General features: G+C 35.8%; 2 protein-coding genes across 4 annotated transcripts in view; both read right to left on the bottom strand.

Moving 5' to 3' along the window:
* Positions 1 to 2046: 2046 nt before the first annotated feature.
* On the bottom strand, positions 2047 to 10223 carry LOC107601092 (P2Y purinoceptor 3-like). Its single transcript, XM_016293115.1, has 2 exons — positions 10102 to 10223; positions 2047 to 3234 (listed from the first exon to the last, which is right to left on the bottom strand). Exon 2 carries the CDS (start codon positions 3209 to 3211, stop codon positions 2234 to 2236), a length of 978 nt encoding a protein of 325 aa, XP_016148601.1. The 5' UTR covers positions 3212 to 3234; positions 10102 to 10223; the 3' UTR covers positions 2047 to 2233.
* Positions 10224 to 17587: 7364 nt separating this feature from the next.
* LOC107600264 (protein FAM168A-like) overlaps positions 17588 to 25584 on the bottom strand; it is a 46429-nt gene continuing 38432 nt past the window's right edge. For 2 of the 3 annotated variants that reach the window (XM_016292118.1, XM_016292111.1), the window contains 5 exons: positions 23090 to 23215; positions 21235 to 21377; positions 20435 to 20609; positions 19512 to 19642; positions 17588 to 19423 (listed from right to left, as the gene is read on the bottom strand). In XM_016292118.1, the coding sequence (XP_016147604.1) occupies positions 19530 to 19642; positions 20435 to 20609; positions 21235 to 21377; positions 23090 to 23215 (557 nt within the window). In that variant the 3' untranslated portion in view covers positions 17588 to 19423; positions 19512 to 19529. The remainder of the gene's footprint in view (positions 19424 to 19511; positions 19643 to 20434; positions 20610 to 21234; positions 21378 to 23089; positions 23216 to 25584) is intronic. The other variant, XM_016292123.1, reaches the window with a different exon arrangement.

Below are 25584 nucleotides of genomic sequence, written 5' to 3'. Positions count from 1 at the left end.
GGACATGATGTTACATCACAAGGATGTTGAGCTGTACAAAGTGTTATTAAACCATCAAACATCTGATAATGACCTTCAGATAATGTGCAGCAGATGCAGAATGTTTAACAGATGTGTTACTCTTCAACTCCAAATGCTTTCATTCATCTCTATCTCTCATCCATAATTCCACACCGTCACAACGGACCTAGTTATCCTAAATATCATGCATATACAACACTGTTCAAACGTTTGGGGTTGCTAAGATGTTTTTTAAAAGAAGTCTCTTCTGCTCACCAAGGCTGCATTTCTTTGCTCAAAATACAGTAAAAACAGTAATATTGTGAAAAATACTATAATTTCAAATAACCGTTTTCCGTTTGAATATATTTTTCAAATGTTATTTATTCTTGTTATGCAAAGCTGAATTTTGAAAAAATAACCAATGGGTGATTTCTTTTCTTTGTGTTTTTAAACACTTTTTTAAATACTTGCAAATCCAGTGCATATTAATTATCAAAAGTTAACCATTCTTTTTTTAAATTTGCACTCAAAATCCCCTTGGATCAAAAATCTGAAACTGGCAGAGATATTTCTGCTTTCACAGTTCTGTAATTCTTATATCAACATCTACATCCTATTGCCCTCATAAAGATCAGAGAGATCAGCTGATCTAGACACTCACAGGGGTTAAACGCTCAGAAACGACACACACAGCTCTACTGTGGGCTGGTCTCTCAAAGCAAATGTAAATGTCCAAAGGGTGATAGATCCAGTCATCATAAATGATTTTTTTGTAACACTGAATCAGTCAATATGAGTCACTTCCTTCAACCATTATGTGCAACCTTCACAGTACAGGTACTTAACACCTTGGACATTTGTATTTAAATATTTACTTTTTGTTGATGTTGTTTCAACAACCACACAGTCTACTAAGCGTATCTTAACGTAAGACACTACAGGTTAACAGGGTAATTGTTTAACTAATAGATATCACCATACTTCCCCAGTTAACTAATCACAGTACATTAAGACATTACGTTTTGAATTACATGGTACATTTAAATATGCATATGAGGCATTATCTAATTAAAAATGCACTACATTTCACACATTTCCAGAACAGAAAACTGAACATTGGATAACGCTAGGTTCAAAATCCTTGTTTCATTTTGTTAACATGTTAGTGTTAAAAGTTTTTAGAGAGAGGATTTCGGATATTTCTTTTTATCTCCCCGTAATTCAGCAAACAGCTGTCAAACACATATTCACTACAATTTTATGGAAATTTTTAAAATATAAATTAGGTGAATGTTATACGAACAAACCAGTTTTATTTTAGTATCATTGATATGCTATTATAATGTTTGTAAATATTTAGAATTTTATGTTTATATATTTTCTTTTATTTGTTTTTATGTCTATATATTTTTTTATCAATTTGTATTTATTATTTAGTTTGTTATTTTAGTACTTCAAGCTAAACTAAATGAAAGTGATAAATGTTGCCTCCACAACTAGCTGACATAAAATATTTTTTCAATATTTTATTTCAGTTAGCATTTATTTTATTTTAAGTAACGGAAATGTTTATTTTTAGTTTTCAGTTTTAGTTTTAGTTAACTATAATAACCCTGGAACAAACCCTTCTGTAAAAACAAAAGTTTGCTGTACAAGCTGCTGAAGTGGAGAGCTCGGGTTCAGCATGTAAGAAAAAAATCTCATTTTGAGAAAATAGCCTTTAGAGATTTTTACTGTAATTAAAATCTATAGACACAAATAAATAAAGTGTCAAAATAAACACTTAAAGGTGCAGTAAGTGATTTCTGAGAAACGCCATTGAACGCATTTGTAGCCAATCACCAGTAAGGGGCGTATCCACTGATGATGGGGGAGGTGCCTGTGCTGCACAGCATGTTCATGAATTTGGGGGGCGGAGCTATCAAGATAGGGGTGTGATCTTTTTGGTTAGGGGTGTTGCTTGTTTCAGTGATTTCAACTCTCAACAGCGCTTTTCAGAAATCGCTTACTGCACCTTTAAATGTGTATTTTGGATGTTTTTTTCCCCACTACACTCTCAGAAATAAAGGTACAATACTGTTACTAGGGTGGCAACCTTTTAAAAAAGGTACTAATTTGTAAACTTTAGCATAAAAAAACTCAAATATGTCCAGTGGACATAACAATGGTTATGACTGTAGTGTCTTGCTTTAGCATTCAGAAACTTTCGACCAAAGCAGGTGTGCTCGAGTCAGATTTGGCCAGCCTTGTCTCTGAGCGAGGTGATCTGGCGCAGCAGACTCCTGGTGCTGCGTCTGTACTGCGGCTGGGTGAAGTAGAACAGAATGGGGTCCAGAACACTGTTCATGCTGGCGAAGGGTCTGGTGCATTTGTAGACCACAGACAGCAGGTTCCTCAGTTCGCAGGGGGCTGTGGGAAAGGTCCTCACCAGCAGGTAGAGCGTCTTGGTCACGTGGAAGGGCAAAAAGCTGATGGCGAACACCAGCATTACAATGATGATCATCCTCATGGCTTTATTCTTCTTCTCAATGGCCGAGGCTTCTCGGGCTTCGCCGACTTGCCAGAGAACCCGTGCCATTTTGCTGTACAGCACTACGATCACTAGAAAGGGCACGACGAAGCCCAGACAGGTCAAAGTGATGCCGTATGGGAAGTATGCTGTGGAGCGCTCTGGAACGCTGAGGTCGTAGCACACCGTGCGGTTGCGCTGGATGCCCGTGGCGGCGAACTCGAACGTTGGAGCGCAGAGAACGGCGACGGCCACCCAGACGCCTGCGCAGACCAACCACGCCAGCCTGCGTCCACCTTGTCTGGGCCACACCGTCAGCGGATGGCAGATGCCCATGTAGCGCTGGAAGCTGATGCAGGTGAGGAAGAAGATGCTTCCGTGCAAGTTGCTGTAGAACTGGAAGCGAACCAAGCGGCAGGTGAAGTCTCCGAACGGCCAGTAGTCTTTGCTGGCGTAGTTGTATATGAGAAGCGGAAGGGAACAGACGTACAGGAAGTCCGCCACCGCTAGATTCAGCATGTAGATTTTGGTCCGCGTCAGAGCGCGCCGGGAGCCCCAGATCTGCAGGATGATGATGAAGTTGAGCGGCAGTCCAAAGATGAAGACCAGGCTGTAGACGGACGGGAGGAGGAAGCGCTTGAAGTCCTCCTTGTAGGTGCAGGAAGGCAGAATGGAGGCCGAATGGTTAAGAGACTCCATCTTAACGGATATTGCTTCACATTCTGAAAAACAGAAATGTTTATGCATCAGTGTAGTCGTGCATGAACAGATGCATAGATAAAGTTGTATTCTGATTATTATTTGACATATTGTCATTATTAATTATTATTGAGTTATTATAGTTAACTGAAAACATTTTAAAAAATCACTGCTTGAAATAAAATAGATGCGAACTTAAAATAAAATAAGAACTTTTCATTTCATTTCAGTTTCTCATTTTCATTTAATTTAACTTGATATACTAAAATAAACTAAAACTGAAATCAAAATCGATAAAAACTGTACAGACAAAAAATACAAATGAAAACGGAAAATATATTTTAAAAAATTCAAAATATGAATAAAAATTATATTAGTATCAGAGGCGGACAGTAGTGAAGTATTTTTTACTGTACTCAAGTAAATTTAAAAAGTATCTGTAGTTTATCAGAGTGTTTTTCTTTGGAAAGCTTTTACTTCACTACATTCCAAAGCATAATATCATACTTTTTACTGCACTACATTTCATAAATAAAAGTTGTTGTTTGTTTTACCTTTAATACTTAAGAACATAAAAAATGTAGTACTTTCTTGTACTCAAGTAAATCTTTGAATTACTTTTACTTGATTAAACGTAAGAAAGTAATAGAGTTCTAATGTAATTAAGTATGAAATGATATTTAATATGAAACGTAGTGCAGTAAAAAGTACAATATTATGCTTTGGAATGTTGTGAAGTAAAATTTTCTAAAGAAAAACACTCTGATAAAGTACAGACACTTGAAAAGTACTTTTACAGCAAAGAAAAATACTTCACTACTGTACGCCTCTGATTAGTATCCAAATTATACTACAATAACAGCCATGTGCAATAATGCTATTTTTGTTTTTGTTTTTAGTGCATTTCTCACACACATGCTTATGTTTCATACAAAATCATTTAGTGCCAAGCATCTCAGTTAGCAGCTGCAGTGAATATGACCTCAGAACAAGTCTGAGTACTCCAAGTATTAATACTACTGTATAGTGGTATGTAACTAAAATTAAAATGATAAAAAGCTAAAAATTAAATAAAACATAAATATTAGATGAAAAACTTTAACTTCAAAACTTAAAAATGAGAAATGTTGCCTTAACTAAGTTTAATTTGAAGTAATAAAATTACCCAAACTGCTATACAAAAAACTAATACAAATGAAAAAATCCTTTAAAATACCATATCAATAATATTTAAAAACCAATATTGAAATAAAACCTAATTCATAATAATCATTAATGCTACAATAGTATATAAATAAACCGAAAATAACACTGCTGTAATATTTTCGCTGTAATATTCTCTTTGAATTGTTTTGTACATTGTAACTGACTATTTTCTTTAAAAATAGCATACAGGAAAAATGCAAATAAATAATTAATAATTTAACCCTGAATCAATATTTCATCTTCACATATTTATTTATCTGGTGAGTATGCACGACAAGCGAGATAATGTACAGTCAGCCAGTCATGATCACAAAATAAACTTAAACTCTACATTATCCCATATGCTATATTATATTATTTATTTGATATTATACTATATTAAACAAATGGATCGCTAAATGTTGCAAATCACACATCCATTCAGCGTGTGCACGCAAACCACATTTATACTGTCCAAATATAGTAAGTAATAACCAAATTAGAGAGAAAATATAGTTCATTCAAACCCAATTAGAGTAAAAACATTCAATAACGTAGCAGGATTCATGCAGACAGTGAGTGAACTAACTGTGTTTACCAGACTCTCAGGAGCCACTGGGCAACTACATTAATCATACTGCCCAGTAAAAGCACTCACTGCTATATTTTACTCCATATTCTCTGGTGTTGAATAACACTGAATGTTAAGTGAGATGGTTAATACATATAAACATGACTGGATTTACAGACAACATTTTCCCATGTGACTCGCCTAGTTTAATTTCACATGAAAATATCAGAATGATATTTATATTGGTGTCACTAATAAAAATGCAAGACGCAGTCTTTAAGGCAGGGAAGCATTACTTGACCAGCAGTGGATTGTGTTTATTATTGTGTAAAGATACTTAACAAAAAGATGGGATGTGGAGGACATCACCTGCACTTGAGGTTATAAGTTACTAAAATGGCCTTAAAATGTACAATAAATCCTACTTAATATACTTATCAACAGGAATGGCTTAAATGAGCCATTATTTACACCCACTGACCAGATCAGCCAAATGCAAAGTGAGTCATTTCTGTGCCTCAAATGGAATTGCAACACTTCTGTTTTTCCCAATCCTGATAGCATTTTATTCCTGATCATCTATTTTTCTATTTTACTTTTATAAATACTATACACTAAAATAAAGCTAAATGTAGCATTCTTGAACCATTCATAAAGCAATTTCTTAGTCACACTGTTATGCTAATAGAAAAAAAGAGTTCACATTGAGTTACATTCAAATTGCAAAAGACTTCATTGCACTTTTAACAGACAGTTAGAGACGTGTAGATCATGTGACACACGCTTGCTAAAGACACAGGAAAAGAAAGAGTTTGCATTCCTCTTTTACTCATTTCAGTTCCCACTTTGAATGAGTTGATTCATATTTAAATGAAGTGCCCCATTCTTACTATTAAAGAAGGCAAAACATTTATGAGAATGGAGATAAAGGACGGCCACAAAGACTCCTCAAAGTCTCCATTCATGTTTTCTTTGCTTTCATGTCCAAATCCTAATTTTACTTATCTAAAAAAAGAGAAACTTGTCAATGTCTATATAATAACAGAGTACAATTACAATATTGATCTGAATCCTTGGTAGATACATTCTATAGCTGTTCACACAGAGCGTGTCCTTATATGCATTATTTTTTAATTGTAGGTCTCTGTACACATGCAAACAAAAAAGCTTTTACGAAATCCTACTGGCTGGATCAATTCCCAATACATGCTCTTTCAAGTAAAAGCTTAATTTCCGGTTATGCCATTACTGCAGGTAATGCGATCAGTGAATGTGTGTTTATTGCATAATACCTCATCTTTATGAGCTTATCTACACTATGATTAGTGTAGTGTCGCTGCAGTAGATGAACTAAAGACTTTTCCTAAAGTTCCTGCCTTTAATCACAGGGTCTGACGTCATTATCAAGAACTGTTGTGCAACAATAGACACGAGACATTCAGTTTCACAAGATCGACTCTGTCTAAGCCTGTGTGTGTGTGTGTGTCTGCTCTTAGTAGATGCTGTTAATCAAGGGGTTTTTGCATTAGTCTGTCTGCAGACACAGTCTGTCTTCAGTAACTGCTGCCTGATTCTCCTGATTCCTTATCATTAATCTAGCCCAGCCCAGCCCAGCTCATCAGCTCTTCATCATTTATCTCAGAGGCAGCTGGAGTAAAAGCAAAAGGCTGGATTTGTCTAGACAGGTTCAGGAACACACATCTGACCGGCCACAAGTACTGACTGAGTTCTGTAAAGGAGGAATGTTGCTTTGGTTTTCTGACATGTTTATGTTTAATTGATATGTTTTCATGTATATATTTGTTTTATATTATTTATATTATTACCGATATGGTGGCCGATATATCGTGCATCCCTAATTTATATGTATAATATTTGTATTATATATTAATATAATTTATATTTTTATTATAGAATATTATAATGTTTTCTATATCTTGATTAATTACATTTGATGGAATTTATTTCTCCAATTATTTTCCCGAGTGCTGCTGCCGGAGTGTTCTAGGTTGTTGCTAGGGTGTGGCTATGCTGTTGAAGGTGTTGCCATAGTGTTGATATGCCTTATCTAGAGTGGTGTAGGTGGTTGTCAGGGTGCTGCTATGCAGTTGTGGTTGTTATGGTGTTACTATGGCATTGTGGGTGTTGCCAGAGTGTTGCTATGCAGTTTCTAGAGTGTTGTGGGTGGTTGCCATGGTATTGATATGCAGTTGCCACGGTGTTCACGGTGGTTGCAATGGTGTTACTGTGGTATTGTAACTGTTGCCAGTGTGTTGCTATGCCGTTTCTACAGTGTTGTGGGTGGTTGCCAGGGAATTGCTATGCAGCCGCCAGATTGTTCTATGTGGTTGCTAGGGAGTCAGTATGCAGTTGCCAGGATGTTGTCAGAGTTTTGCTATGCAGTTTCTAGAGTGGTGTGAGTGGTTGCCAGGGCATTGGTTACCAGAGTGTCGTAGGCATTGTCAGACAGTTGCTATGCAATTGCTTTGGTGTTTTTGGTGGTTGTTAGGATGCTGGAATGCAGTTGCTAGGTAGTTGTTTAGTCTATCACCGAGTCTGTATAATTTTGTTGTCCAACAGGCAAAATTTGTAGATTTAATCCCAAAATAACAGTGATGGTTGCATTTTCATTAGAAACCGGTAAGTCAAAATTAAAAGTCTATATAAATGGAAAAGTGTCATTCTTCTACTCTGTCCCAGCCAGGGTTATTTGAGATCTTGCCTGAAGTCATAGTCATGGTCAAAAATAGACAGTACGTCCAAGAACGCAGCTGAAGTTTGTCATATTTATAGTAGAATTATTATTTATATGATATTTTATTAGTCATAGTCACTGTCAAAAATAGACAGTAAGTCCAAGACCGCAGCTGGAGTTTGTCATATTTATGGTAGAATGTGACCTGCATCTAAACTGCATAAATGTAACAATGTTGACTGAGACGGCGGAGCTTCATGGAGTGGAACAGAGAGGGAGTGGTGTTTATGGCTGTCAAACAGAGATATCTGTCAGCTGTCTGGTGGCTAGACGAACATTCAAGAGACCCCAGTCAGGACTTGTTTGAGTTGAGTGTTGTATATAGAGGTTAGTTTTTGTGTGACTACATCTTTTTTGTGACACTTAAGCAAATATCTGCAAGGGCGTTGACAGAACATTTGAGAGAGCAGCAACCTGAAACCGCAAGTGTCCTAATTTAGCGGTTGCTCCACAGGACAAGCCCTTACGTAAATTGAAGACAGATTTATGAGTGATAGGATTAAAGAAAGAGAGCATCATGGGTTCATGTTCATGGCATGTGCCCTTTTCCAAACACCAACTTCCACACCTTTTTCTGGGAAATTTGTCACAAGGCATTCTTTATATGCTAAGCAAACCAAACACCGTTGCAGCTGAAAAATGGTAAAATATCCTGTCCGGTCATGAATTTTTGACGCGCTCGTTTGAATCAAGTCAGCTGTCTGGTGGCTAGACGAACATTCAAGAGACCCCAGTCAGGACTTGTTTGAGTTGAGTGTTGTATATAGAGGTTAGTTTTTGTGTGACTACATCTTTTTTGTGACACTTAAGCAAATATCTGCAAGGGCGTTGACAGAACATTTGAGAGAGCAGCAACCTGAAACCGCAAGTGTCCTAATTTAGCGGTTGCTCCACAGGACAAGCCCTTACGTAAATTGAAGACAGATTTATGAGTGATAGGATTAAAGAAAGAGAGCATCATGGGTTCATGTTCATGGCACGTGCCCTTTTCCAAACACCAACTTCCACACCTTTTTCTGGGAAATTTGTCACAAGGCATTCTTTATATGCTAAGCAAACCAAACACCGTTGCAGCTGAAAAATGGTAAAATTTCCTTTTTGAATACTTACATTGTGATAACACCTATGACAAGGTGATTGAATCCTGGATATAGATCAATGATATAGTGTCAGTTTGTGGGCATGAAATTGGAAGCAGATTCTGGTAAGAGGGTCGTTCACCTTGCAAGCATTTATCATAGTAGTCAGGTGCAAAAATAGCACATTAGAGCATGGGTTTGCTTCCAAGCAACATCAAGTGGTGACATTTCTCTACAGTCTACAGCACAATTAGACATATTACAACAAACCAATAACAGTAGGAAACTTGCCATTTTGGCAAGGAAAGCCATGTTTCTGAGTGGGACATTGCTCCCTTTTATCTTTTCCTAGCGTTTGGCTTGTGTTTTCTCTCTGTTAAGGGGACAAACCGCTCCTTGGTGCCACTGGCTGTCATCGCAATGAATTTAAGGTCAAAGAATAAAAAAAGGAGGCTATTGTAGATTCTGGCCTGGATTAAGAGCCTCTTGGAATGTTTTCATTTCTACACACATTTCTTCCCACACTATGATGTTATTTCTCCTAATGAGACGTCGGTGTCTGTACATGTGCATAAAAGAAACACAGAGCACAAAAGCCATTCACTAGAGCATCACTAACCTACTGGAATCTGCACAGCAAACAATGGCTTACAGTGGAATCCTGACACTTCCACAGAGCTGTTTCTACAGGTGTTAATATCAATCAGGACAGAATGATACTTTTCAGACACAGATGTGATTTACAACACTGCATTACTGGACAAAATAAATGAAGTGACAGACGGTATATCAATCAATAAATCAATTATTGACTAAATCAATCAATCAATTACTAAATGATTTCACAGCACACAGTTAAATTGTGAACATAAAAGGTTTTGTCTTGTCTTATAAAATCCATATTTAAAAAAAAGACCATATGTTTTAATTAACTTTTGATATTCATTTTCAATTTTAACACCAAAATCTGAATTTTGAATATAAAATCCGAAAAGGCAACATGTGATAGTCATTAGAATTTGTTATGGGTTATTGCAATGATTTGTTATTGTAATTAAAATCAGTGTCTATAATGTTTCACTGTTATATATTTATTTGTAGCACCAGAGCCGTTTTGTATTATTAATTTTGTAACACCAGGACAGGCAACAGAACATAATAGCTTTAATATTCATTAGTATTTACATGCATAAGTAGCTAAACATCACTATGCGTGCCCATAATAAACAATTGATGCAAATAATCAAATGCTCATTTCATGCCACATCGCGTAATTGCTTTAAGAGCTTCCTAAACTTACCTTTGCATCCACTCTTTCGTTATTTCCCCAGTTGAAAACCGGTAAACAAGTCTGTCTGCGAAGTAAAAATGAATCTCCTCAGAGAGGCAAGGAAAAGAGAAGTAGCGAATTACTCTGCACCGCACTTTTCTTCTTTCTGCGCTTGTGCGTCATCGACACCCTGTTTACACTAACCCGCCCCCATCTCATTAATATTAATCACGTATTGTTACGTCTGATTGGCTGAAAGACTTTGATAAGCGCTACAAATTCTTATTCTTACATGTGTAGATTTATGTAGATAAATGTATTCATACTATAGTCTACAGCACATTAAGGCACATTGTGTATTTATTATCTCACAGAAAGTTGTATTGAGAAACTTCATAATACCTGTATTGTCCAAAACAAATTTCCCGTAAAGGAACAAATAAATTAAAGTGAGAGATAATAGTTCAAATTGCCCCCAAGTTAAAACGGCTCCTACACACCGTGTTTCAATGTAATGAGCATATTGTACCATCAACAAACAACTGTCAATCAACTGATTTTTCTTTTGTAAATGATTTTGGCCTGCAGGCAGTTGGCTGCTATTTACACCGAAAAAGTTTTCACCAAAGTTTCCCAGCTGTTCTGACTAATTTTAAATGGCATTACAGGTACAAACTGATTTCTCTCATGTTTTTGTTCATTTGTAATGGAGAAGAACAAGTTAAAGCAGGAATGAGAACGCCTGGCTGAAATCTAACACTCTGAATTCTCAGAGATGTCCTTAAACCAACACGATATTAACTCAATTTGAGCAGTTACACTGTATTTCTCACTGCATAACAAGTGTAGGATAAATAGCCCACCTTGATATTTACATGATGTTTGAATCCAAACATACTGATCATTTATTTTCACATATATTATGTTTCTCCAAATGTTAGAAAATAAAAACTTGGCAACTGCAGACAAACCTCTCAAAACTTGGCATAAGAAAGACCGAAAAAGGTTCTAGTGTTCATGAAAATGTTTTCCTATCATTTCCAGGGAACTGGAGCACGTTCAACAGAAGCTGGGTCACAGTGTCAATTTATTTTAGGCTTATGGATCCAGTGATATTCTGTTTAACAGGAAGAGGTTTTGGATACATGCAGATTCAAGTGAACCAGTTCAACAAAACGCAATGATACAGTTTTTACATTTTATTCATAAAACAATATGAAAATTAAATAGTCTTTAAGAAAGTAAACTTCACAGTAAAGTTGCTTATATTTATATATTTATTTTAGCACCAGACATGAAATATGTTTTTTTTCCCATATAACATTTCACAAATTTACACAAGCTGAGAGAGAAAAACATCCTTGTGTCGGGAACGACATCAGCCCAAGGGTCTTCAGTGAGGGGCTTTCATGCAGGTTGCATACCTGTGATATGCATCTGATATGCAGGATTCTGAAATATAATAGCTGATATACACTTACCGGCCTACGTTACACTCTTAAAATAAAGGTTCCAGTAGGGTGTTTTCGCAGCGAAGTCATAGAAGAGCCATTTTTGGTTCCCCAAAGAACTTTTCAATGAATAGTTCCTAAAATACTTATTTTTTTTAGTCTGAAGAACGGTTTAACTATTTTCGAAAACACACTCTTAAAATATTTATTCTTTATCAACATCTATGGTTCCATGAAAAACATTTATAAATCGATGGAATATTTCCATTCCTCAATTACCAACCTATATTTTTCAGAGTGTTTGGTGACATTTGAGGACGTTAGGTCCAAAATGCCCATAATTATTGGTGATTACACCATTATTTTCTCTATTTTGTATAGGTGAATCCAAATCTGGGCTCATTTTAATTTCTTTTCTTTTTCTTTTGACCACGTTTGTCATAGTAGTGAGTAAGGAAAACAAATGAATGGGAATGGGATTGGGAAACGCATCACATCGCCCACGTGGAACTTGTAGGAACATGCGCATTTATAGCTCGTGCTCCAGCCATGTTGAGTGGGATGCAGAATTTCAGGTTCTTCAAGACATCAGACCTGATTAAGCGCATGTTAAGCTCTAACAGACATTTCCGTCCACGGCAGGGCTGGATTACGGACCCCGGGGCTCTTGAACTGCCTCTGAAACCTCAATCTGTGTGGTCTGAGACCTCCAAGGGAAGCATCAATATGAAAATTGTTGAAACCATCTCTATCTGATCTCCGGTGTCAGGACGGACTTATTGATCAACCAGCAGAATGCCTGTATGATTCTGCACACATGTACTAATGCTAATTAATTAGGTAAATTGGATTGTGGGGAGCATGCAGCTGGGATGACTGGGCCGATTAGGGCAGGAAATGGACACATGCAACACAAATGACAATATTACCTCCTTTCTAAATTTACCCAGAAATGACCTCTAATAGTGTTTTTGGGACAGATTCAATAGTCTACTAAAACTTCACTGGAAAACAACTACCGTGGAAAATAAACAGAGCATTTGTGAGAGGGCAATTATAATGCGCTATATTTGTTTCAACACAAACAAATTATATTGATGATTCAATATTCTTAATAAAAAAAATGCAAGATACTTTTTTTTTTAAACATAATTCCCTTATACCATCTAAAATTCCCCTGCATTTAAATGTAAAATTCCATCTCTTTTCATTTCTAAACTGCTGGTTAAAAGTTAATAAGAATGACAGATGTGAACCCCATCGCTGGCAAATATTAAACAAATACACTCTATTTCTTAGTAGATGTGAAGTCGATCAACTGTGACAGTTGCATAAATTATTATTTCTTTTTAAATGCACTGAAGCATTAAAGTGGTTTGAAGACAGATCTTGACATAGCAGCTCTTTATTATAATATAGATAACATTGTTGCTTTTAACATGCAATATTCCTGACAGTTAAGAATTATGACTGAATAAAGGTAAAAAGCAATATTATTAATTTGAAGTTTAATCGTATTCGAGATCCAATGGGAAACCATTTCCCCAAACTTACTATCAATCTGACTGTTTGTATTGAATTCAGTATTATGATCCTGTCTTTCTCAATGTAAATAATTAATGGCACTATTACTTTTCGGCATGTGTAAATGTTTCTTAAAAGGTTGCAGGTATATTTGTGCACTGTAAATTATTTTTGTAATTTGAGCAGTATTTTACTGTAATATGTACAGTGTGTATACAGTATTTTACTGTATGGGAAAATATACGGTCACTACTGTATTTCTAAACCCATTTACAGTAAACTACTGTAAATTTACAGTAGTGAACTTGCCCGGGAAAAACTGACCAATGGCAAGGAAGAACCACTGTTTTCTTTTTTCACTATTTGGTGGAAGTGGCGGTAAAAGGCAAAAGAGAAATGTTGCACCGTTAACGCGGCAAAAAGGTTAGTATATTATTTATGTTTTATGTAAAAGTGAGATATTTTAAGATGTTTTCACTTGTCAACAGCTAACTAACATTATTCATCGTGTCGTTTTTCATGTTGGGAGTTGGAGCCTTTTTTTCTGACTGACGGCCGGTGTTCTGATGATTTGTGCTACCCTGTCAGATTTTGCTACCTCCCATTAAAACAGATGGTAGCATAATTCGATAGCGAAAAGTGCTACCTATCAGATTTAGCTTCCAGCATGATATTAATAAGGTGTGAGGCTTTATTAACATGTACACCTACCCCAACCCTAAACCTACCCTTACAGTAGGATAAATACAGTGTTGGTAGCATAATCTGATAGGTAGCATTATTTGTCAGAACACTGGAATGCCGCCAAAACGCTGATAACATGGACTGGTGAGTAAGTTAAAGGGGTCATATGATGTTGCTAAAAAGAACATTATTTTGTGTATTTGGTGTAATGAAATGTGTTTATGCGGTTTAAAGTAAAAAACTTGAAATCGCATCATATGACCCCTTTAAGGTCACCTATATTAGTCGAAATAAACCTTAGTTAAACCGAGAAACACATTTGTTCGTTCTGCTGCCCTTTAATGCAAGTTAACTAATCTGGCGTGAAATATGAACTGTAGATGTTACATCTGCTGCCACTGAAGATCTTTGGGAATGTAGGAAACAGACTCCACCCGTGCTGGAACGAGTACATCCACTGTTTCCAAAGGCAGAAGAAAAAATGACCTGCTGACACTAGAACAGCTTGAAGAGATTTATTCACATTTCAGGGTTTGTTGCAAAATTTGTTAAAAGAATGACTGGCGTCTGCTTCTAAAATATGAGTAAAGTAAAGCAAACTGATTAAATATTTTAGAATGATTAAATTTATTTTTGTTGGCAGCAGCTCTTCAGCTGTTTAGACTAATGGTTCCACCCAAATCATTTTACAAGTCATTCAAAACTGGTTTGCTGGTCTTAGCTGCTTGAAAACAGTTGTGTACATTTTTTCCCCCCAGTATTCTTTGATAAACAGAAAATTGTGATATGCATTTAAGAACAGCATTTATCTGAAATAGAAAGCTTTTGTAACATTATATGCACTCTTAAAAATAAAGGTGCTTCACGATGCCATAGAAGAACCTTTTTGTCTAAATGGTTCCATAAAGAACCTTTAACATCTGAAGAACCTTTCTGTTTCACAAAAGGTTCTTTGGGGCGAAAGAAAGTTCTTCAGATTACAAAAAGGTAAGAAAGAGATGGTTCTTTAAAGAACCTTTGACTGAATGGTTCTTTGTGGAACCAAAAATGGTTCTTCTATGGCATCGCTTGAAGAACCTTTTGAAGCACCTTTATTTTTAAGAGTGTGCTTCTGTTTAAAAGTTTGGGGTCAGTAAGAATTTTTCTATTTTAAAGAAATTAATACTTCAAGCAAGGATGCATAAAATTGATCAAAAGTAACAGTACTTTATAATGTTACAAAAGATTTCTATTTCAGCGAAATGATTTTACACACGTGTGTGTGTAATATATATGTTGCACATTGGGACAGTTTGGGAAAAGTTTTTGCCATGAATTCACTGTATCTATATTACCAATGCAACTGGAAAAAAATTGCATATATAATATTCAAGCATATAATAATAATAAAAAATAATTCAAGCACCCATCATTATTAATATACGTTTGAGTGTGTGGTAGGGAAAAAAAGTTTTTTTTTTGGGAAAGATTTTAATAGTTATTGAATGTTCTACATCTTACAGTAAATATTATACAATTACAAACTTGGCTTAATTATGTCACAGAGATCACTAACTGATCTTCAAAAACAAAACAAAACAATAATAAAAAAAAAACCAAAATAATAAAAACAGTTTTACACTTCATTTCACAAGCCTGATGTGGGTCTCCTTGCTCAAGCGGTTGAATGGCACGGTCTGGACCGCACTGGCGAAAACATGCTCGGACCTGCCACAACCCTGCAGGAATTAGATCTTGATGGTGCCAGAACCACGCAGTAGTGCGTAATACAGACTATGGGGTTAGGGCTCACTGAAGGGAGATAAATTCTGGAAGACTTTCCCCTTTTTGCTTTACATTTAGAATGCAAACATTGAAGTCTTATTCTCCACACGGGTCAAACACAAATAGCTGTTTTCCTAAACAGTAGCGTGAAATAGCAACCCCTCGTTTGTTTGCGTTTAAGCCTATGGTACATAGCACAGGTTTTCAGCAAGAGCGTGAAACCAGTGCCACAATTAGTTAAGAAATACCTTTACATACTGGTGAGGTGACCGAGCTAATAACCCGTTGCATGCATCACGGGCGCTAGTAAACAATCCTTTGATCGATGCCCTGAAACCAAAGAACAGAACAGTGCATGGGTTTGCAATATCAACATCAAAACAATCCAAACAGAAAAACGGGAAACCGAAGCCTCTTCCACACCACGACCGAGCGAAAAAACACCCAGAAAAGACCACCTGATTTCACACAGAAAATGGATCGATTTATTTTAAAATGGGAGAAAAACAGCAAAAACCCTCACTGGAATAATTTGTGGTGAGTCTTGATATTGGGAAAATACAACTGTTCAGGATTAAAGGAATAATTCATCCAAAAATTAAAGTGCAGGTATCATTTTGACTTCCTTTCTTCCTTCAGTGGAACATAAAACAAGATGTTTTAGCACAGCGTTTCATTTTTGGATGATCTGTCCCTTTAAATTCATGATGACCCTGCATTACAACGTTGTACATCATCTTCGCTCCTATCTCATTTTCACAAAAAGCCGAGTAAACGTTTGCCACGATTTTAATCGCAGCTTCAGATCGCTGAACTCTGTCCTCCTTGTCATTTCGATCGAAAGGTAGGAGAGAAAGACAGATTGGGGAGATGCATGTAGAGGAAGAGGAAACCCTTTGAAGACTTGTGCTCTGAAATGCCTCTCAACCACATGGACTGTATCACTCCACTCCAGATCAACTATAAAGATCTCCTATTTAAGAAAAATGAACATCAATCATTAATTAAAACTTTGAATAACACTTACGTAAAAAGCGCCTAAATTACATGTCAGAGTGGATGGTAACGTCCTCTTATTCAGATTCAAAACCCTTTATTCATTTTGTAGTGTAAAAGGTCACTCTAGTCCTAGAGTTCAGAGGTCTGACGGCGGTCTGCTTGCGTTTCAGATGAGTTTCATATGTCGACTACAGTGATTAATTGCATCAATCACGTCTTGTGATGCAAACTTATGCAAAGACACTATGCAAAGACACACTAAGAAAATATAGTTCACTGCTTGATATAATACTGTATAAGACCAGAAAAGGAAAGAGAGTGCAGGGAAATGACATCATATGTCATCAAAACAGAGACAGAGTATGTGAACATGCTGTGAATTATACGATTTCATCCAATTATTATCCAATGAGACAGTTTGACTCATTTGCATTACTTTGCATTCAGTCGTTACACAAATATCACACACACTAAAGGTCTTTTGACTCGCTTTACTTGCTTTTGCCAAACAAATTTGCTCCTACTAAAGGAAAATGATTATACTGCAATGAAGTTACAGTAATTTTCAGATGAATCTAATGAAACGTGTCAAGAACATGTCTAGGTTTTTCACCCCCCAAAAAAAGAAATAAAAAAAATATATATTTTGCATAAAGAAAATGAAGCCTATTTTAGATTTTTTAATTATTATTGACTTTTTCTATTATTTTCATGACAATTTCCTTTTGAAATTTAGATAAATTATCCATGAATCATGGTAACATCTGTTACCCTTGCCTTTGTTGATGATGAAAAACATTGTAAAAAAAAAGTAAAAATTACAATATTGAAGAGATACTAAGAAGAATCACTATTTAGATTAATAAAAATAATTAACAATTAAAAAAAATACAGGATGTATTACAGTAATAAGAATATGTAGAGAAATTAGCTTAATTATAAAATAAAGTTTTAATATATTTACGGTAGGAAATTTACTAAATATCTTCACGGAACATGATCTTTACTTAATATCCTAATGATTTTTTGGCATAAAAGAAAAATCTATAATTTTGACCCATACAATGTATTGTTGGCTATTGCTACAAATATCCCCCAGCGACTTAACACTGCTTTTGTGCTGCAGGGTCACATATCACTTTTTTTCCCCCATGAGATTCAGTCACTCTGCGTCCTCACTCTCTCCCTTTACTTTAACGAAAAATACCAAAGGGGATGTGCTGTAATGTAAATGTATTATTAAAAGCAATCCATAAGCTGCAATTCAACATGATGCAACCATGCTTTGCGAGGGCATAGTTTCCATCTGATTACACTATACTGCATTCACCCGCATGACACATGCAATACTAGACGTTATGACTTTCACATAAGATCAGACAATTGCTTCTTCCCACTTTGAGTGTACTATATATCGAAATAGTGGTTGCTTAGCCAACAAAACAACAAAAAGAGTGATACTGTTCTGTACTGACAATAATATTACTTCCAGAGACATTACCAAGACTAATGGTTTGCAGAGTAAATGCTTGATTTTCTTAATTACATCATTAAATATGAGAGTGTACCGTATAATTGGTTATTAAGTTATGTCTATTTGTCAATGTGCAATGCTTCGGTATGATAACATTTCATAGAATACTTGATATGTCACTTCTATTCAGGGATACAGGCGAGGCCTCGGGATAGGAAATCAAAATTCTCTCTTTATCTCTCTCTAAAAATGCTATAAATTACAATTAAACGCCATTCAAGCAGGCCGTTCGTATTATTGCATTGAACAACTCCGTTTCTACGCCTAAAATCTGTGCAACTACGGGCCTAAAGGCCCAAGGATTCACAGAGGACCAGAGGTTATATCCAATCTAGAGCCGGAGCTGATTGGAAATGAATGCCGGAACGCCGTCCCTCCCTTGTTTTTTATGTATTTTTTGCTTTTAGTGCTACCTACGATACCATAAAGTCCCTTTGAATTGGATGCGATCCTAATCGTTCCGTCAGAGTAGCGTCTGTCCTGTCTGGCCTCAAAGTTGGCACACGTTTCGATCGGGTTTGATGTCAGCGGGATCGACATCGCATCCCAGAGGCTCCAGCTAAGTGCCACTGATAGAGTTTTTCCTCAATATTCACTGTGAGCGCATGCCGCCACGTTCCCTGCCAGAGCACCCATGCGCGCACACTTATATAAATCGAATATACACGTTATAGTTTCAAAGCTTACGCTATCCTGACACATAAGCTAATAAAGTAACCAGCTCACTCAAACGTTCTCTATTTAGTGAATAACTAAGATTACTGTATGTACTCGATATCCTAATGAAAGTTAAACCATGTTTGCATTGCCCTACTAATGATATATTCCTTACAAATCTACATGAACAGCTATAAGCTGGAAGACACCCTTGTTATCGATGACAGAACGAAATGAGGGAGAATCGAGTTGGATGAAATTAAATGATTCCCAAGTGTTTTGGGAAGGCTGAAATGAAACTGCTGTAAATAAATAAAACGAAATAAAAGACGAACCCTGTGCTAATATCTAAAGGTTATAAAATTTGGCAGCGTAAGTGGATGATTATGAGCCGAGTGGTGCTGATATTCCTACACATCAGCGTTTATACTGAACACAAAGACAGATCGTGATTGGTCGAAATCATTCTGGAGTTCTTATAGAAGTAAATATGGAACAATGAAGAATTAATAATAACCTAATGCAAGAACATCATCCCCAAAAAATGAGAAAAAAAAAAAAAATCAAAATTAAATAAAAAGATAAAAAAGCAGCTTTTACAAAAACACGCAAGAATGCATAAAGTGACCCTTGCACTTTTTTTCTCTTTTGTTCTTGCAAACAGACGTGGCGCCTCACTGTTGAGCACAGAGCGCCGATGTAAGACTTGAGTAGTTGCATACAATGTTTGACTCCAGATCTGTGAAGGAGAGAGAGAGAGAGAAAACGAGAAGTAGTCAGCGATTGCTCTGCACTGGGTGGAATGAGTCATGTGGGCGGGATCTCACATGATTGGCAGGTGGGCTCTACCAGTGAGGTGGCACGTAGCTGTACCCAGGTGTTCCTTGGGGTCGGTATGTTGGCACGGTGACGGGGTGTGCTCCAATCTGAGTGTGCTGAGGGGTGGTCAGCAGTGTTCCTTTTGGGAGAGATTGAAAGGTCATTTTTTTAAATCAAAACTTCCGCTATAACACAAAACACATTAAGTCCCGGAACCAATATAAGAACAATAGTGTGCTGCCTTACTGCTGAACTAAGAGAGTCTATAGATGCCAGTGGATGTAATTTTAAATAAATCTAATTAATGAATTAAAAACTTTTATTAAATCAATATATTTTTCATTTTTAAAATAGCTTTTATAAATTATAAAAATGTCATTTTATATAAAATATTAATTTAATTAAAAATTAAAATTTTTTAAAATATATAATTAAAATGCCATTTCTATAAATTCTAATAAAAATGTCAAGGATTTTTTATTTTAAATATGTATTTATATTTAACCAAATATTAATATATATATATATATATATATATACAGTGGGTACGGAAAGTATTCAGACCCCCTTAAATTTTTCACTCTTTGTTATATTGCAGCCATTTGCTAAAATCGTTTAAGTTCATTTTTTTCCCTCATTAATGTACACACAGCACCCCATATTGACAGAAAAACACAGAATTAGTGAAAAAGTGAAAAATTTAAGGGGGTCTGAATACTTTCCGTACCCACTGTATATATGTATATATATATATATATATATATATATATAAAGCTTTATCATATATATATATATTTACCTAATATATACCTATTGCTGAAGTAGAAGAGTAGTAGCTGTATTATTAATACACATTCAAGTATACATTTCTTTTTAATTTTTAAATATAATTTCTTAGCTTCAATAATATTCTAATTTTTGAGCATCTCACCAGCAGACATGGCCATCGTTGTTCCGGCCACCATGCCCATGGCCACGCCGTTGGAGCGGGGTGCAGGTACAGGAGCGGGGTAGATGGCGGAGGGGATGCTGTTGGGCTGGACCACGGTGGTGTGGTGGATTACATGAGGCTGGGCGGCGTACACTGGCTGCGTGTAATAAGCACCCTGAGAACAAGATCAACTCAAATTACAAAAGACCGGTGACGGGGAGCTGAGAGGCTGCAGGTTCAAGGGATGATTCACTGTATTGTGATGGTGGGTGTAATGGGAACAAATCCCAATAGTCCTAGATGTGTGGCAAATAAGGGGTATAAGCAGACTACAAAAAATCAACCATAATATTGAATATTTATTGCACTCAAAAGTATTTCAAATAACAATATGGTATGTTTTGGTACTCAAATAGCATTTGCAGTCCATTTTACTTTTGTGATGTGAATTATTTGGGTGAAACAATATTCTATGAGGAATAAATGAACTTATTTTATTAACTAGGAATTGATTTCACTGTTAATTGGATCTATCATTATTTGCTATTACTGCTGTAATCTTTATTGCAGTAACATTAACAAAAGCATGTTACTATGTATGTAACTATTAGCAAGACTCATTTCAGTCATTCACTCATTAAAGTCATTTCAGGTCAGGCTAATTAATATCTTCTGAAATAATATTTTTTCCTGATGCAGAATAAGAGTAGAAGAGTTAAGTTGGATTTATCTCTTAGTCAAAATACAACAAAACTTTGTGGAGTAATTCCAGCTTGTTATGGGTTAGAATTGGGTCTTACCTGAGCATAGAGGTTCTGCTGGGGATAGGCACTTCTAATGGGGTACATGGCCGTCTGGTAGGGGTTAGGAGATGGGGAATAGGGCGGAGGAGCTCCATTGGTCTGAGTAGGGGGCACTTTATAAGGTGTTCCTGCAGTATATCCTGAAACAGAGAACGAGACAGAGAGAGCGAGAGTGTTAGGTCAAGCAGGCGTCTGCCACACAACATTCGAATAAACACTATTTATGTCTAAAAAATATTCCTTTACACTCGTCCATGTCTCTGGTTGGATTTCCAAAACCTCCATATCGCCATAGAGTTGTAAGGAGGGAGTGTGCTGCAATTCTACAAAAGTGTGCCAAACTTAAACTAAAGCACATATGAAGTGCAAACACACACACAGACACACAGACACACACAGACACACACACACACACACACACACACACACACACACACACACACACACACACACACACACACACTTTCTCTTTTTCTACACACACTGTCTGTTAGGCTTTTATTGGAGGATTGTTGACATCAAAGTAGTAAAAAATGCACAAGAATGTGACTTCAGCTGCACAAATGGGAAGAATACATAGCTTGAGGCGTTATTAGTTAGATAACACACCAAAAGATTCCCTTCATACCAAAGACACACTGTCAGCCAATACTACACGTTTGACCAACCACTGATGCAACACACCAGATTCAACTCTCTTTAGTCTAGCTGAGCCATTCAATCTGTCTAATTCAATCCCACAACACTCATTTAACGTTGCAGTCTCAACTCCAAAAGCCCTGCTGACTGTCTACGGAGAGAATGAAACCTTAGATCTCAGACAGTATGTCTCCATTATGCAATGTGGGATATTACATGGCGGTCACAAACCCTAGTGAGTTGCCTACCTAGACAGCATTTTAAGACACACAAAAGAAACACAAAAGACAAAATATAACATTTAAAAAATATAATATAATTCAACTTATTTAATTTCAGCTAGTTCATGTTCATTTAGCTGATGTATTACAATACCTAAAACTGAAATAAACTTAATAAAGACATAAAAAACGAATAAATATGACAAAACCACACAACAAAATTACTACAATTTTAAGGAAAATTAAAATGGAAAATATAAAAATAAAAATATTCATAAAAACTGTAACAGTATCTCAATGATTTGCACTTTTGGCCAAATTAGTATAGCATTTATCTTTTGCAGTAAGGACAATCCCAGAATGCAATGTTAATTAATAGGCATAATAATTCAAAATAATATTTTTATTGGATTATTTTTATATTATAAATATTAAACAAATCAATATAAAAATAGATTACATATATACAATAATTCTATTGAACTATAACATAAAATAAGTATTAAAATTATTACTATTATTATTATTATACAAAATAATAATAAACAGCAATTTTTCCCTTGCATTTACGCAATTGACATGGGTCATACTTCAGGTCTTAAAATATGGAAATCCATATAAATACAGAAAATCACATCCCTGACCAAATAATAAAAAAAAAATAATAAAATAAAAAGTGATAAAAAAAAAAACCTTTCATTTGTAAGCAGTAGGCAGCAGAGCAGCTCACTAGGTTTTGGAACAGAACTTGTTGTAAAGTGTGTTTACACAGCATGCATGAAAGTCTTTATGTGATCTAATCCTGCAGGGCCAAAAGTGTAAGTGTGTGTGTGTGTGTGTGTGTGTGTGTGTGCGCACGCGCGCGCTCAGGGGAAACAGAACAATGAGGGCAAGTGTTCTTCAGATGCAGTGCGGGGAAAGGGTGTGTTTGTGTGTTATAAAGTCACAGGGAACACACAGCAGTTACAGTAGAGTATAGTAATGATATTTACTGAATGCTGTAGATGAGGCCTGGTACTGCCTGCTCTCTGAGCCAGCGTCCATGGCCAGGTCATAGGAGCCTTCTGCGGCCCCCGGAGCAGATGCCGTCTGGGGCCAGGCCTGCTTCACCAGCAGCACTGTCCCAAACAAACACAACAACACAAGAAGGGTTACACACGTGTCACTATTGTGTGGCCAAATCTAAATCTCCAAAATCTGGCTGACTGCCCTCTCCTCCACTCACAGTCCATCAGTAAACCTGCATTAACATAAACACCAAAAGTAGGATTCCAGAAGTTAAAATACTATTCAATTAAAAGACAGATCTACCATTGAAACCACTGATTTCAACACTACCCACAATCCTGAAGCAAGTAGCTGCTGAATTTAATATGGAAATCTTTGCAGGGCAGGTTAGTGAAACTCAAACTACCAAGCTGGCTAGCTAGTTACCGAATATGGGATGTGGCATTGTGTAAAAGACAATAATATACTAAATGCGCTTTGTTCTACATTGATATTCTTCTCTAATGGCAATACAGAAAGATAGTAGTTCAAGCAGTAAAGCAATCTAAAGATTTTTCTATTCAAAAAAGAAAATACAAAAATGACAACATTCAAAAAGATTTTTCTATTCAAAAAGAAAGTACAAAAATGAAAACATTAAAAAATTCTGCTCAAAAAAAGATGATTCATCTCCCCAAAAAACTGAACATCACTAAATGCACTGTATACTGCCTAAAATGTAAAAAATGGTATCTAAAACAATAAGCATTATTCAATAATATTGTAAACGGCAATATGCTAGATTGTTGTCACATGACCTAATCACTTTATTTTCTATCATTAGTTCAATTTTGTATTAAATGTGCCAACATCTGGCAGTGCAAAAAGATTTCAAAACCTTAAATTCGGTTATCAGAATGATGGATTACAACTGAATGGATTGGAAAGCTTGCATACAATGCAGTATATACTTTATTGCATTTTTAATTTAGCATGTGGAGTCTAGTTATATAATCACAGAAAGGTTATTTTGCACTTTAATCCAATTTTATGTAAAATGTCGTACTTTTGGCAGTTCAATCAACAAAGAGACGTGTTAAAAATAATCTATGGTTCATAATGGTTTATTCGTCACCCTGGCAATGGAAGATTAAGTGTGCTACAAACATCTACTGCACATTTTGGCAAATGTAGTAATCGTTATCTGTGGAGTTTATGTTGTTATGCTATATATACTGCAAAAGTAGTATTAGAAATATGGTAGAATGCGAACCCATATGAATTTATGAGTTGGCATAGAGGTCAAAGATCTAAGCAAGGTTCACTGTAGGCTGAAATCCCTCAAAGGGACATCGTGAACTATTGGCCGTAAGAATGCCACGCAACCTGGGTTACTCCAGGAGGACTGTCTCTGTAATAAGATTGCTGGAAGTTACGTCAGATAAACGCATCAGCAAAGTGATTAAAAGGTATTTAATTGTGAGCCTTCCTTCCCAATGCAGCAATCCTGCCAAAGCCACAAGGGGGCGATTGTGTGAACTCATGCAATGTTCCCAAACACAAGAGAGCACACAGGGACCCAGAGAGAGAGAGAGAGACAGCGAGAGAGAGAAAGAGAGAGAGAGAGGCTGCTGGAATCACAATGGCATGGGACTCTGCCGCATAGATGCCGCACACATGACTTTACCGCAGCATTACAGCTCTGTGGGCTGCAAGCATGCATCAGGGCTTTATATCTGATTCAGATATCTATTATGATAACATGATACTTATAATAATGATTACATTATGATACTGTAGGAAGAATGGTCTTAAAGATGCATATGTGTAATAGATAACAGAGGTCGACCACTAGCAGATTTGGCCTATTCTGATTACTAAAACCACAAAATATTGCTGATAACCTATTATAGTTAGTATAGTTTTTAAAATCAATAATGTGTGAAAACTATTTACTTATATGTAAAGCTAGCGCTAAACATTAATTGAAAATGAACAATGACTTCTAACCATGAGAATATTTTAATAAGTATTAAAATAAATTAAAATACATACAAATAGCTAAGCTTCATCACCACTGACATTTTTATAATTTTTATTTTATTGTCATGTGAAATATATAAATAAAGTACTATTAGTGGAGAGAGAAAAAAAACGACATAAAATAAATAATAATAATAAATAATAATGGATTTTGTCGATATGGATAACTAAAATTGGAAAATGCGGCAGATAACCGATTAATTGCTAATAGTTTTTAAAATCAATAATATGAATGAAAATGTTCCAGCTTTTGTAAAAATGTGCTAAACTCAGAAGATAAACATAATGGCTAAACCATTAGCATATTTTGCAATTCTTAAAATAAATCACTAATGGCACTTTTATTATTCTTATTTTATTGTCATGTGAAATATATAAACGTACAATTCATGGAGAGAGAAAAAAATATATTTATATATATATATATATATATATATATATATATATATATACAAAT

The sequence above is a fragment of the Sinocyclocheilus grahami genome, unplaced genomic scaffold (assembly GCF_001515645.1).
Source record: "Sinocyclocheilus grahami isolate Dianchi unplaced genomic scaffold, SAMN03320097.WGS_v1.1 scaffold14.1, whole genome shotgun sequence".
Classification (NCBI taxonomy): Eukaryota; Metazoa; Chordata; class Actinopteri; order Cypriniformes; family Cyprinidae; genus Sinocyclocheilus; species Sinocyclocheilus grahami.
The sequence above is the reverse complement of the archived record's forward strand: the minus strand, read 5'-3'. Positions and strand labels throughout refer to the sequence as shown.

Coding starts and splice junctions, on each gene's coding strand:
- LOC107601092 (XM_016293115.1), bottom strand. CDS start 3,211: ATGGAGTCTCTTAACCATTCGGCCTCCATTCTGCCTTCCTGCACCTAC.